Source organism: Mus caroli, chromosome 4 (assembly GCF_900094665.2).
Source record: "Mus caroli chromosome 4, CAROLI_EIJ_v1.1, whole genome shotgun sequence".
Taxonomy (NCBI): Eukaryota; Metazoa; Chordata; class Mammalia; order Rodentia; family Muridae; genus Mus; species Mus caroli.
In genome coordinates, this window is record NC_034573.1 from 130,189,274 (window position 1) to 130,204,189 (window position 14,916).

A 14,916-nucleotide genomic window follows, 5' to 3' on the forward strand; every position below is an offset into this window, starting at 1 on the left:
CCCTCCTTCAGCAAGCAAAACTTCCTCCATGATGAAGACGATGGTCATGGATGCTCCCTAACCCGTTCACAACTCGGCAGGGCTCTTCCGGACACACCCGAAATGTGGCCAACAGACTTCAGACAGAATCGCTAATATGCAAAGTAAGTAGCTGATAGTAGCTATCGATTACTGCCTTGGAAAAAGCCAGAGGGAATGTGTTCTTGAGTGGCCTCCAACCTGGCCCCGGCTTGGTTTCAGTCCTTCATGTCGGAGCAGGGCAGGCCTTGGTCCCCAACGTCCCCTGCCTATGACCCATCCCCACGACATCCCATAAACCCCACAGGGCCCACATATAACTTGCCTTTTATTCCAGCATCTCCCAGAGACCCATTATGTACAGATCATATTTATATACATATAATATACATCGTATATACGTATTTATATATATATATTTATAGTCACACGCGCAGACACTCACACATACACTCCTCCTGGAGGGGCCCGCCCACCTCGGAGCCTCACTCAGCCCCAACAAAAGGTTCTAGGTTCAGCAGGCAGTGGTGAGGTTTTATGTTTTTTGCTTCAAAAACAAAACAAAACAAAACGGCCATATTCTCTGTGTGTATCCTTCCGTTCCCCCAAGACTCTAAAAAAAACCCTTCCCCAAAACATTCTAAATTTTTTTTCCAGAGGTTTCTCCTCTGCTCTTCCAAGGCCTCAGTGGAGAATCCAGGCCTGTCCTGTGGCCTGGGCAGGTCCCTGAGGGAAATTCAGGTGGGCCAAAAGGGTCCCAGCATGTCCGCAGTGATCCAGCTGCCCTATGACCTCCAGATGGGCAGTGTGGACAGCTATAGAGCCAAGGGCACCTGCCAGATGAGAAGTGTGCTGTCTGTCTCGCTGCATGGGGCCGCCCGCCCACTCAGGCCACCTGGAGCACCGCCGAAATGGCGGTAGCCTTGTCCACCAGAGATGATAGCCACAGAGCAGATCTCCTTGCGGTGGGCATCACGGGCACAGGGCCGGCTCCGGACCCAGACGTCAGGGTCATCGGCCATCTCGTAGATGGACCCGTCCTCCTCACTGTGTTCCAGAGCCGAACCATCAGCAGGCGCTGGCTCCCGCACAGACAACAGGGGCCCAGGGAGGTGGGCCGTGGAGCGCAGGCGATATTGGAGCAGGATGCCTTTCTTGCGGGTCAGCTCCCGAGCTGTGTGGCTGTCAGGCCCAGGCACGGTTTCATGAGCCTGCCCATCTGGCTTGTCCTCCTCGGCCTGCGGTCCCTCGGCCTCTTCCTGGTCACTCCGCAGGATGTCAGGGGCCAGGATGCTCATGGCCACAGCTAGGAAGGCCACAGGTCCACAGTGACCATTGAGAGACACCATGCCTTTCCCTGTGAGAAAGAGGAGAAGGCCCAAGAGACCAGGGTGTTCGTTAAGAGAGACACCCAAGGACTTCTGAAGAACTTTCTGGGGTTGGACATTTTCTTCTGCTGTCTATGCTAACACCTTACCAGAGGCCATGGGATCTGTCTACACCATGTTCCATAGTATGACTCTACAAAGTGGAGGCATTCTCCATCTCCAAGGTGAGATAGCCTCACTGATAACTTCCTTTCAGCTCCAGGAAACCAAGTTTTTTTTTTTATTTTTTTTATTTTATTTATTTAATATATGAGTACTCTGCTGTCTATACATCCGCAGGCCAGAAGAGGGCATCAGATTCCCCCTATAGAAGGTTATGAACTACTATGTGGTTGCTGGGAATTGAACTCAGGACCTCTGGAAGAGCAGCCAGTGCTCTTAACCACTGAGCCATCTCTCCAGCCAGAAGCCAAGTCTTATGTCAGGCTCTGCAGCTCTTCCTTCCGGCCAAGCTCCAGCAGCCACAGGGCATCCTGACTGCATCCTTCCAAGGAACCTGGCACTCGGTTACTCCTTAGTCTCTCTCCACCACAGCACCCACCACTGCCCGGTCCACAGCTGTCCTGGTCATGACCTGCCCCCTGTGTCCCACCCCAGCCTGGTGCCTCTTTGCATGCAACCACTGATCTAATAAGTGTATCATGAAGACAGGATGCCTAGAAATCTCAGAGTCTGGAAGAGGGCAAAGGTCTGGCATGGTGGCCCAAGGCTGTCTCTTCCCTCTTACCTCTGTGCTCACTAGCAACTACAGACGACCCCCATCTTCCCTTTCAGGGCAGAGACAAAGGGGACCAGAGCTCCACTGTATAAACACCAGGGCTTCCCCCTGACCCTGCTTCTGGGCCTAGGGTTACAGATCAGGGCAGACTGGCTGCCATATCTGATGTGGGCCCATCTCCAGAGCCCACACTTACTTCTACCTATAAAGCCCTTCAGGGCCCGCAGAGCCTCTGCCATTAATTGGGTGTCTCAGACAATCCTCAGATTCTTTGGCCAGTGTGAGCTACTCCACCCAGATCAGGAAACTAAGATCCATTAGGTAGGAGAAGACTGGGATAACCATTTTACTATGTCCTGGCTAAGGTGAGAGGGACAGAGTGGCTGGACTCAGTGGGAAGTGCAGGGGTCTAGACCCAGTTCCCTCCCCCATCCCTGAAGCAAGGCCCCACACCCACCTGTGATCTTGGGGATGCCCTCCAGTCGGGGTACAGGCAACAGGACAATGACACCCTGGTCAGTGCCTACCCAGAGCAGACCCTGGCAGATGAGGAGGCTGGTGACACATAGGTGCTTTTGGCCTGCAGAGAGAGGAGACACAAGCTTAGTTCATTCAGATGGGGGCACTATCCAGTCCAGATTTCCCCCAAGACAGGGTAGATGGTGTTGTGGTTAGAGCGTGGGCACCCAGTCAGACCTCAGTTCCCCATGTATAAAAGGGACGTTTGTGAGGACACAGTAGGGTAATAATGCCATAGTACATCATGCCAGCCCCGTGTGGGCTCTGTGTGTAGGGGCTCAGTTGCCTGGCACACAGGGTCAGTTAGTGTTCATGCAATGGCCACACACAGCAAGCCAGGCTGCAAGGACCCAGTGAAAAGCAGGTGGGACGGTCTGCAAAGGACAAATAGAAGTTGGCATCAGTGCATGCATCTTGGGGACCAGGGCAGAGCCTGTGAACAGGCCTGCTACCAACAAATGGGTGGATGGGTAGGTGGATGGACAAATAAATAGATGGATAAGTGAGTGAACGGAAGGGTACATCAGTCAGTGGGTAAGTGGAGGGATGGATGAACGGTCGGACAGACAAATGAGTGGGTGGGTGGGTGGATGGGTGGATGGATGGATGGGTGGATGGATGGGTGGATGGATGGATAGATAATGGATGGTTGGATGGATGGATGGGTGGGTGGGTGGGTGGGTGGATAGATGGATGGATAATGGATGGGTGGGTGGATGGATGGATGGATGGGTGGATGGATGGATGGATGGATGGATAATGGATGGGTGGGTGGATGGATGGATGGATGGATAATGGATGTGTGGGTGGGTAGATGGATGGGTGAGTGAGTGGATGGATGGGTGAGTGGATGGATGAATGGGTCGGTGGGTGGATGGATGGAGGGATGGATGGATGGATGGAAGCATAGATGGGTGGATATTGGATGAATGGGTGGGCAAATGAATAGACAGATTGGCAAGTATGCAAATAAATGGACAGATGAATGGATTATCCAATTGATCAGTGAATAGATGGCAGAGAGGAAGGATGGATGGATGGGTGGAAGGCAGGAAGGAATGAACGAGGGAACGAAGGAAGGATAGATAGATAAGTATACGGACAGACAGATTAGCAAGTAGCTAGATGGATGGGTTTGTAGATAGATAGATAGATAGATAGATAGATAGATAGATAGATAGATAGATAGATAGATAGACAGATAGACAGATGCATAGATGGGTGGACAGATGACTAGAAGAGTGGGTAGGTGAGTAGATGGGTAGATACACACACACAGTTAAGCACAGCTTGACCATTGGACCCAGTCACTGGAGATAGAGTAATATTCATAATTACTTAAAGGCTCTAATGTGCTAAGATCAGCTCCATCCCAGTTACAAACCCAAAAATAACAAGGTCAAGACAGGGAGCTGTAGCTCTGCTGGATCCCACATGCCCCTTCCTTCCCATAAGCTCCTGAGATTCCAGGGACCAGCAGGAGGTGGTACCCAAAGCATCCACTCCTGAGACCAACCCAGGGACCAGCAGGATGTGGTACCCAAGGCATCCTCATCCCAACCACAGCAGAAGTTGATTGACAGGTGGAAGGAGAGTGGGACAGAAGGCCAAACAGACAAGAGGTGAGAAACGGCTTCATCTGCAGACCTCGTTCTGGGGCCCCTCGCCTCCTTCCGCCTCAAGGAAAAGAGTGAGACACTTCACAAACAGTCCAAAAGAAAAAAATTCTAATGGTGGATAAATATTTGATCATAGAGACTTAACACACAGGGCTCTGCTCACCATAGCCGCCTATCTGGAGATATACAACTTTTAAAAGCTCAGGCTCTCGGAGAACATTTTATTAATGACCTGTCTAGTTAAAAGGAGGAGGGAGGTTAGGTTTTTTTTAAAAAATGCATTAATACCAGTCGGGTACTCGAGTGGAAGGAAGGGTGGGGGAAGGAAGCGTGATAAATTTTTTAACACACCCTAAAAAAATCCACACTTAGACGAAGAACAAATTTATTACTAATTATGCAATTATTTCATTTGGTGGTGTGGGGGAGAGGAAGAAATACTTAAAAGCCTGTTTTAAATATCTCTAGTAAAGAGTTTTAAAACCCCATTCAGCTTTTTTTCCTCCAGGGCACCATGTGGGGTGGACAGGAAGCCACCCTCTGCCCTCTGATTCCTGCCACTGTGCCTGGCTCCAGCTCAGCTTGGGGGGCAGGGCCTCTCTCAACTCAGCGCTGTTAAATACCCAGCTTGGCTAAGCAGGGATGGCCAGGACTAGAGAGCGGAGTCTGTGTAGGGCTCAGACCCAGGAGAGCGCCCCCTGTCTGCTCACACACAGGTGGCACCTTGAGGAAGACACTGACCTAGAAACTCAAGAGAGGCAAAGAAGCCCTGAAGGAGAGACCTGGCGATAGGCCAGCGTAAAGGGACATAAAGATAACAGTGAGGATAGCAAGAATGCTGGTAGTAAATATCCCTGTCAGGAATGAGACTTCTCATGACAAGAACTCCCGAGTGACAGATGGGAATGGAGGAGTTGACCACCATTTCCAGGTAGAGCATGGGATTCAACAAGAATCTGAGGTACAGACCAGTCAAGCTCAGACTCAACCCTTTGCATCCATAGAGAAACTGAGGCTCAAGAGAAGATGTGCCCACCACCTGGCCAGCAGAGTGACAGTGGTCAGGCTTGGAAACAACCACATTTACCCGTGGTGCCTCCCCTCTAAAAGCCAGGAATACAGTGTATGGGGTCCTCAGGAGTGTCAGCCGTGGGACCCAGCAGGGCTGTGCTTCTCCACCCCCAGCCTGGCCTCTGACAACTGAAGCTGCCGCCTCTCACTTTCCTCTGCCCCAACTAGACAAGACACCGGGGATTTTCAAAAGCCCATAAGATTAACCATTTTTCCCATTGTTCCATTATCTTGAAATAATTTAGCTATCAAGATAAATGCAGAAGTATTTCTATGATACGGAGAATTTTTTATTGTGTTGTATAATGGATGAAACTAGTCCGCCTCCCACCCCCGCCTTTCGGGAAATAAGAGTCAAACTGGAAGAAGGGAGAGGAAAAGGTGGAAAGAAAAGGACCAAGAGTAACACAGGGCTCTGATGCAGGGGAATGGTGCAAAAGGGAGCTGTCCCCATCTCAGTCGTGTAAAACACCAGCCTTGCTATGGGATTTCACCCTCAAAAATCCCTCAGGACTGCACCCCAACAATGAAGGGACCAGAGCACTCAATGGCTAAGCCAGGACTAAACTCTGAGATTGTGTATATGTGTGTGTATCTGTATGTCTGTGTATTTGTGTGTCTGTGTGTGTGTCTATGTATTTGAGTGTGTGTCTGTTTGTATGTCTATTTGTGTGTGTATGTGTGTATGTGTCTGTGTGTGCCTGAGTATGCCTGTGTGTGTGTCTGTGTGTCTGTGTGTGTCTGTATTTCTCTGTCTGTGTCTATGTGTGTCTGTGTATGCATATTTGTGTGTGTATGTGTGTTTATGTGTGTCTGTGTGTTTCAGTGTGTGTGTGCATCTATGTGCATGTGTCTGTTTGTGTGTCTGTGTGCATGTGTCTGTATGTATTTGTGTTTCTGTGTGTGTGCCTGTGTATGTTTGTGTATTTGTGTGTCTGTATGTATGTCTGTATGTATCTGTGTGTTTCTCTGTGTGTGTGTGTATGTGTGTTTATTATATATGTCTGTGGGGGGGTTGTGTGTGTCTTGTGCATGTGTCTGTGTATTTGTACATGTGTGTTTCTGTGTGTGTGTGTCTGTGTATGTTTATATATTTGTGTGTCTGTATATATCTGTGTATTTCTGTGTGTATGTATGTGTCTCTGTGTTTATGTATGTCTGTGTGTGTTTTTCTCTGTGTTTGTGTGTCTGTGTCTGTGTGTGTGTCTGTGTATCTGTGTGCGTGTTTGTCCCTCACTCCCTATCACACAGTAGGACTCTGAGCCACTGCACCACAAGGCATAGAACCCTGCTGAGGACAGCTATGTCCGCATCTGTAACTTGGGGACCATCTACAGCTTGAGGGCTTGGAGCACAGTGGGATGTCATCAGCAGAGCTTTGTTCAGCATGGGGCTCTGGCAGACTGGCAGCGCTCGGTGCTGCCACAGTCATTGCTGCTACCTAGCTTGCTAATGGCCAATCAGTTCTAGGCAGTGCCCTGATTGGGCAGAGTCATGGCTGGAGCTAAAGATCAGATCTCAGGAGAGGACACTGGCCCTCAGACCCCAAGGTGCTGCCCAGCAAGCCTTTCCTAAGTCTGCGAAGGTTGGTCCTCAGCTCAGCTCAAACCCACCCCCAGCCTGCCACAGCCTGTCTGCCAGACCCTGGGGACAGTGTCACTGTTTCCCTGTCCCCAGAGCTCGTCCAGTTTCCTAGCCAACAAACCCAGCTCTGCCTAAGGTGCTCAGATGGACAGAATGGTCATTCTCCTTGACTAGCCCCAGGTTGAGTGGACTGGTAGAAGCTGAGACAGAGATAGTAGGAGGGGAAGCCAGAGCCTGAAGCTCCATGGGTATCCCAGAAGCGAGTGGAAGGGAGAATGGGCCAGGGCCTCTGGGTCTCCAAAGCAGCCCCTTCATATGGGCAGCAACACTGTGAAACAATGGAAGTCAACTCAGAGATTTCAGAGGGGTGAGGTGGGGGTGGTATGAGCCCCAAAGGTAACCCTTCCTGCCTCACCCCCTCATCTCACGGACCGCTCTGGAAGAGGGAACAGAAGCACACTCCCATAGGCGGCCAGGAGTAGCCACCCAAACTCTTCACCCCCAGGGTGCCCCTAAACCTGATGAATCACAAATGTACAAAGGTACGTATGCCTTTCTTCAGGAAAGGTCTAAGGAACGAGACAGATCGGGGTCTCCTTTCCTGTCCGCAAGCTCTGAGTCAGAATCAGGCTTTGGTCACTCCAAGCAGAAGGACAATATAGACAGCCTGGGTCCCCCTGCCCAACATGGGGTTTTGGTACCAGCTCCTGGCACAGGAAAGCCCACCTGGCCTGGAGCCCACCTCCTGAGGATGGCACATGCTCAGATGGCACAGGGAACCTAGAGGGTCAGGAATCAGCACGTTGATAGGACAGGCCTGTGTATAAATCCCAGTCCCGCCACTTCCTGTCCACCATGAACTGGTTTTCAAGGCTGCCCAAGGCTGCCCTGGCAGTTAATGAGCTGGGATGGCCACTACACAGCCCCCTGTTGGCACCCATGAGTGTCTGTCCCCTCATCTCAAACTAGGTGTACAGCCTCACCTGGCAGGAGGAAGGTGGTCCTGGTGGCGATGTTGATCTCCTGAAGGTGCTCCAGAGTCTCCGTGTGAAAGAGGCGGATGGAAGAGCCAGAGGAGAAGGCCATCCAGACACCGCTGCCGGCTTTCACCATGTGAGTGACACTCACCGCCTCATCCTGGTGCGCCTCGAAGCTTTGCTGCACACAGAGGAGATGGAGGTATCAGGCCGGCTGCCACCCTGCCTTGCCCCCCGAGCCTCATTCTCCAGGGTCAACTGTTCCCACAGTCTTCAGGAGCACAAGCTAAGCAAGGCTCTGGCTGGACTCCTGTCTGCACCAGGCCTTCGAAGCCCAGTATGCTGCACAGATCAGCGCCTATGACAAATCAGGTTTCTAATGCTGACAGATTGTGACGGTGTAAATACTCCTCCTGACAGGAGTGACTACAGACAATCAATGTGACAGGGACAGAAGCCAAAGGCGCTCGAATGGAGACCCAACTCCAACACACATGGGGCTCCTTTCAGGGGAAGATGGAGCCACCACCTAGCGGAAGCTGATGCTACATGCGTAGTTTTTTTTCTTTGAAACAGGATCTTGCTATATAGCCCTGGCTAGACTGATACTATGTAGCCCAGGCTGGCCTCCAGCTCATGATTCTCCTATCTAGGACTCCTAATTGCTAGGATCATAGGCCGCATCCAACTATATATATTATTTAACGTAACCATGGCAACCTGCAGACCCAGCAGGGAAGAAGTTGCAGGAGTGAGTCAAGTCCTCATCTCTCATAGCGCCGTGAGGGCAGGGCAAGTCAAGAGATAATGTTCAAAATCAAGAGAGCAAGAGCTCTGGAGGAGACGGGAAGGAGTGTGGACTGAAGTCAGAGCAGGAGTCTCTTCTTCTGAGAAGCAGGACAGGGAAGAGCAGAGGAGAGCTACTCCACACCACTGGGTTTGCTCCTCACAGGCAGGAGTCTCACTGATCTCCACTGAACAATACAACAAAGCCCGCCAGGATACGGGCTGACCAGGTGGCTCAGGCAAGTGAGGTGTGCACCGTGCAAGCGTGGGTGTGCACCGTGCAAGTGTGAGGATCCAAGTTTGAGCCCCAGCCTCTGTGCTTTTATAGTTTTGTCTTCTGTGGGTTTTCCCCCTAGGCTGCTATGATACTGTGTAATACAACGCCACCACTGCAGAGGCGGAGACCTGGAACTCTCTGGCTACTCTTCATTTTCAAAACCAGTGAGAGGCGAGGCACGGTCTCAAATGGGAAACCAAAAAAAGGATAGAACCTGAGGAATGACAGGCACGGTCTCAAATGGGAAACAACCTGAGGAATGACATCCGAAGATGTCCTCTAGCTTCCACACAAGCATATCCGTACACAGTGCATGCACACACACACAAAACCATGCACATGCATGCATGTGCACATACATATACACAAATGTGCACATACATATACATATACACAAGTGTATGCACATGTGCACGCACATACACAAAACCATGCACGTGCATGCATGTGCACACACACATATACACAAGTGTGTGCATACATACACACACGTGCATGCACACACAAATGCATGCACATGCATGTATGTGCACATGCGCACAAATATACACAAATGCATGCACATGCATTCACACACACATGCATGCATACACACGCGCACATGCACACACAGAGCAGAACTGTCTGACCTTCAGACAGGTAGGGTGCATGGTCTCTACAGGGTGGGGCATCCCCAGGATGAGGAAGGGAACTGAACTATCTCCTCCCTCAGACTGGGGGTTCTGTCTGAGCATTCCTGAGGTGCATGGGAGGGGCTTCTCAGGGAATCTAAGCTGACAGGGAGCCAGGCCTGGGCCATGCAGTACACAGCAGGGACACAGCAGCCCTGACACTCAGGGCCTGCAGCCCATCTCTGCTAAACCAGCCCGGTCCTTGGCTTGAGTTATGTTGCTTCCAGGAAATCCATGAGTATGGGTGGTTCCTGGTTGCCAGGTCTGATTGAAGAAGTCCACAGTGCAACCCCAGCCTTGTTTCCCTAGAGGTGGAACTGGTCCATACTGGGCCCAGTGGACCATGCAGGCCCATGCCAACACACAGGGACAAGACATGTTGCAGGCAGGGAGTGGGGGATTTACCTGGGGCTTCCCCAGAAACTTCTGTTCATGCCAGAAGACTGAGTTCTGGAATACAAGCTGATCTTAGCCTCCTAGCTGAGTCTCCTGGGCCATAGGGAGAGAGTAGGTAGGGACAGAGAATATGCCAGCATTCTGGGCCCCAAGACAGCAGTGTCACACAAGCTTCAGTGCCCTTTGGCCACCACTCAGTGCCAGGGAGCTATATAGCTGTTGGCTTGGTAAACAAAACTTTTCTGGAAGCCAGTCCTGATCACACAAGAAAGAATCTAGCCAGGCACCCTGGCACAGCACCCTCTGACCATATAGGTGTTGGTCCTACTTAAGGACAGAAAAGATCTGCCAGCAGATACTAAGCTTTCCCCGGCAGGTTTAGTGTCAGTGGAAGGGACACCACTAGTCTAAAAAGATGTCACACAACCGAAAGAGACTGCATAGGTGGGAACTTGATGGTTTTCCCAAGCACCGTGCCTGAAGAGACACCAGAGGCGACAGCACTCAGCAGGCAGCAGTAAGCACAAAGCCCCGTCCTGGTTTCAACTCCTGCTCCCTCTGGGACACCAGGGAGACAGTGGGTTGGGGCAGGGAAAGCAGAGGTACAGCCCAGAGCCTCTCACAGCTTTGAATGCAGGGAAATAGTGAGACTGTTGGGGTGGAAGTGGTGGTATCCACAGCATCTGGGACCCAGATCAAAGAGGCCCAGGGCCAATCCAAGCAACGCTGGGTATCAAACTAGTTATGAGGAACCTGGATCCTAGTGTGCTGAGATTTTTGTTTTTGTTTTTGTTTTTTGTTTTGTTTTGGTTTTGTTTTGTTTTGTTTTTGTTTTTCGAGACAGGGTTTCTATAGCCCTGGCTGTCCTGGAACTCACTCTGTAGACCAGGCTAGCCTCGAACTCAGAAATCCACCTGCCTCTGCCTCCTAAATGCTAGGATTAAAGGCGTGAGCCACCACTGCCCAGTTGTGCTGAGCTTTCTAACGGCTCTAGGGAGCCGGGTGGAGAGACTTGTCCCTGTCTCCTGGTACTCAGTAAACTGAGGCAGTTCAAGGCCAGAGTAAGCTACACAGTGGGATGCTGGAGAGATAGCTTAGCAGTTAAAAGAGCATGTGAATGCATGCGCACACATACACACACAGAGAGAATACATGCATTGCATGCATGCATGCACACACACACAAGAGACATGTGCATTACATGTATGCATACAGAGAAACATACATGTACTACATGCATACATGCACATACATAGAGACATACATGCACAGAGACATAGTGCATTACATGCATGCATGCACACACAGACATATGTGCATTCCATATATGCATGCATACGTACACACACACAGACATGTTTTTTACATGCATGCACACACACACATACACACAGATACATATGTACATTACATGCATATAAGCATACATACACAGTGACATGTGTGCACTATATGCATGCATGCACACACAGAGACATACATGTATTACATGTATGCATGCTTGCTCTCTCTCTCTCTCTCTCTCTCTCTCTCAAAGCACCCAAGTTCAGCTCACAGTCACCTGTAACTCTAGCAGCAATAGATCTGACAGCCTCTTCTGGCCTCTGGGGACACTTGCACGCGTGTGCGTGCGCACGTGTGTGTGTGTGTGTGCACACACACACAATTAAAACTAAAACAAATCTTTAAAATACAAAGTGGGAGCACATTACTAAATAGAGAAAGCAGGCCCCAGGAGGGCAGGGTCTCAGCCCCCGTGACTAACCTAGTGTTCTCTTCTCTTTGTGTATATATATATATATATATATATATATATATATATATATATGCATATATACTGGGACAGAAAGAATCTGCCTCTCGGGGTGCTGAGGACTCAGTGGAGAAGGAATGTGTCACACCTTGAGGGCCCCTGCATGCTGCTGTGTAGAACCAGCGTGATGCAAGTTCCGCCCCCACCCACAGTGTCTGCCTCCACAGCCTCTGGACACCCAGCCAGGACCACCCACGCTGCCGGTTCCAGGTGAGCGATCTTCCGAAAGGAGTGCTGACACAGTCAGTCTTGTAATATTTATGTGCCTCCAGGTGACGCTTCTGCGCCGTTGCCATAAATTCCCAGGGTGATGTGCTCAGCACTCGAAGGCATTAGAGCCAGAGATGACGTGAGGGGCCGGGAGGTTGGCTGGGTGGGGGAGCTACCCAGGAAGGGTAGGCAGTAGCTTAGTGTTTATTTCTTTTTACCAACAGGGCACACCAGGCCTCTCCGGAATCAGGCAGGGCACTGGACACAAGTACCCCACTGACACAGAAAAGACAGCAAACAAGTCCAGAAAAGGGACCCAGATGGGTTGAGTGGGGCACAAGTGAATTCCATCTCTTCTGCCCTCTCTCAGAGGCTCAGAGCTCAGCCCTAACATTCAATCAAGGTCGGGGCTAAAGAGGTTCTTGCCTCTTTAAGTCACCATGAACCAGTTGGTCCTGAGAAGCCTGGTCATGGGCCCAGGGATGGATTGCCCATGAAACACTGGCCCACGCCTCAACAACACTGCCTCCTCCAATCCTTGAGGACAGCCACAGGGTGGGCACCATCTTTCACTATTGTTTAAGGCAAAGCCAGTGTTCCAGGCAAACCATCGTTCAAGGAACAATAGGGTGTCCTCGCTCCGCTGGCCAGGGGACAGACTGAGAATTTCGGCTCCAGACTGCTGGGCCCAGTGTGCAGAGAGGGCATCTTGTAGAAGCTATCATAAAAGTGCCTCACCTCTCTTAATCTGCTCCGTTCTTATCAGCCCTTCACGGCCAGCGCAACAGAAGGAAACACTAAAGTAGCATTTGCAAAAATGGATGGCTGAGAACGGGTGGAAAGCCACACCCCTAACCTGGGAGACCACACCCCTAACCTGGGAAGCCACGCCCCAAACCAGAATAGCCAATTCACTGTGGAACCTTTCATCATGGGAAAGCCAGGGTGGCTGGTCAGTCAGATGAGACACAGATCCCATATTCAGGCTGGTGTGATGTTTCTGCCTTTCCTCACCTGGTTGAAATCAAGGACTCGGCAAGAAAAAAACAAAAACAGAACAAACAAACAAACAAACAAAACGTCATGAAGGCTTGAGATGTAGCCGCCTCATGCTTAGCAGAGTGGGAGGGGCACCATGCTGCTCTACTGAATGGCAGACACCCCCCAGCTCGGGGTACCGCGGGGACAGGCAATCAAATGGCCCCACCAGCCACTGTTCAGTTTGGAAGGAAATGTCAAAATTTAGCATTGTGGAAATATCTTTCTAGAAAGAAAAAAATGGCCCCATCTTTTCTAGTATCTCAAGAGTCTGTCTGACTGCTGCCCCCCCACACAATGTTTAAGATTCCCACCCTATTCTTTAAGGGTATGACCCCTTGTGGGTCATCATGTTCCAGTGACGGCCCCCACATCACTGGACTTGGTGAGTTACTTTAAAATAAAATAATAATTCAAAAAAATTTGGGCATGAGGTTGTCAGAGGAGTGGACCTGGGGGGAGTTAGGGGGAGAGTCGGGAATAAATATGATCAAAATACATTGTATAGACATATTAAATTCTCAAAGAATAAAAATATAGAGCGGTTAAGAGCAGACTGCTCTTCCAGAGGTCCTAAGTTCAATTTCCAGCAACCACATGGTGGCTCACAACCATCTGTAATGTGATCTGACGCCCTCTTCTGGCACACAGGTGTACATGCAGATAGAGCACTCATATACATAAAATAAATAAATATTTTTTAAAAGAATGAAAATATATTTTAATAAGATAAATAAAATTCAATAAAACTCTGGGCTGGAGAGATAGCTCCGTGGCTGAGGGTGTATACTGTTCTTATAGAAGATCCAGGCTCATTCCTGGCTCCCATGTTGGACAGGCCATAGTTGTATGTAACTTTAGCTCCAAGGGATGCAAAAATAGTCATACACATAATTTTTTTAGATTAAAAAACATAATTTTTTTAGATTAAAAATATTTTTGAAAAAGCAAATCCTATACCAGGGCTAGGGCTGTGTGGCTCAGTGGCAGAGTTCTTGCTTGCCGTGTGTGAGGTCCTGGGTTCAACTCCCAGTGCAGAAAAAATAAGTAAGTAAAATTCCACACCAAGTCTTGCTTGTTGCTAAGTTGTCAAGCTGGGTGCAGATGCTTACGGTGACCTCAGTCCTGAGTGACAGCCTAGACTAAGACATTCAGAAGGCGCCACTTGCAAAGATGTGTGCCATGTGTCATGGCTGTACCAGTGTTTCTCTTACAACCGTAACTCAGATGAAGAACACCCACTGGTGCATGTGGCTCCTGTGGAGATGCAAACTGTGAAAGGCATCTCCAGGCAAGGATGCTGCTGTCCCCTCCCAAGTCCTATTTAATGTCCTCTGGTTTTCTGCCATTACAAAAAACCAGGCTAGCATTCCCCTAGCATAGATACCTGAGGAGAAGGCTCGGGCAGCGTCCACCCGGGGCCACCATGCACTGGTCTGATGGGTCTAGCCCTCGAGCCCTATCCCAGCCCTGCCCTGTACAAGCAAGTACCAATACTAGGCTAAGAGCTGGGGTCTGCCTCAGTCTAGCAGTGCAGAGATCACAAGGAGGGCAGCTTGCCCCTTGCTGCTCCATACACCAGGGCTGGGCTCAGCCCAGTTGGCTCACCCTGCGAAAGCCAAGGTCTGAAGGTTGGACTCGGCCAGCATAGGGCTCTGACCAGCCTCAGGCACCATCACTGTAACTCAGTGATGGGGACCAAGGTTTTGCCCACTCATGGAAGGGGCAGTGTACTGGCTATTTTTGTGTCAACTTGACACAGCTGAGTTATCACAGAGAAAGGAGCTTCAGTTGAGGAAATGCCTCCATGAGATCCAACTGTAAGGCATTT

The 14,916-nt window shown here is 50.1% G+C and overlaps 1 protein-coding gene and 1 long non-coding RNA gene across 11 annotated transcripts in view; one reads left to right on the forward strand and one right to left on the reverse strand.

The window, feature by feature from the left end:
- Positions 1–328: 328 nt before the first annotated feature.
- Arhgef10l (Rho guanine nucleotide exchange factor 10 like) overlaps positions 329–14,916 on the reverse strand; it is a 151,786-nt gene continuing 137,198 nt past the window's right edge. For all 10 annotated transcript variants that reach the window (XM_021159514.2, XM_029475993.1, XM_029475994.1 and 7 more), the window contains 3 exons: positions 7,901–8,075; positions 2,582–2,704; positions 329–1,375 (listed from right to left, as the gene is read on the reverse strand). In XM_021159514.2, the coding sequence (XP_021015173.1) occupies positions 834–1,375; positions 2,582–2,704; positions 7,901–8,075 (840 nt within the window). In that variant the 3' untranslated portion in view covers positions 329–833. The remainder of the gene's footprint in view (positions 1,376–2,581; positions 2,705–7,900; positions 8,076–14,916) is intronic.
- Positions 2,944–11,973, forward strand: LOC110292281. The gene is made up of 3 exons (XR_003836431.1): positions 2,944–3,007; positions 4,099–4,265; positions 11,871–11,973. It is a non-coding gene; the product is annotated as an uncharacterized LOC110292281 (long non-coding RNA).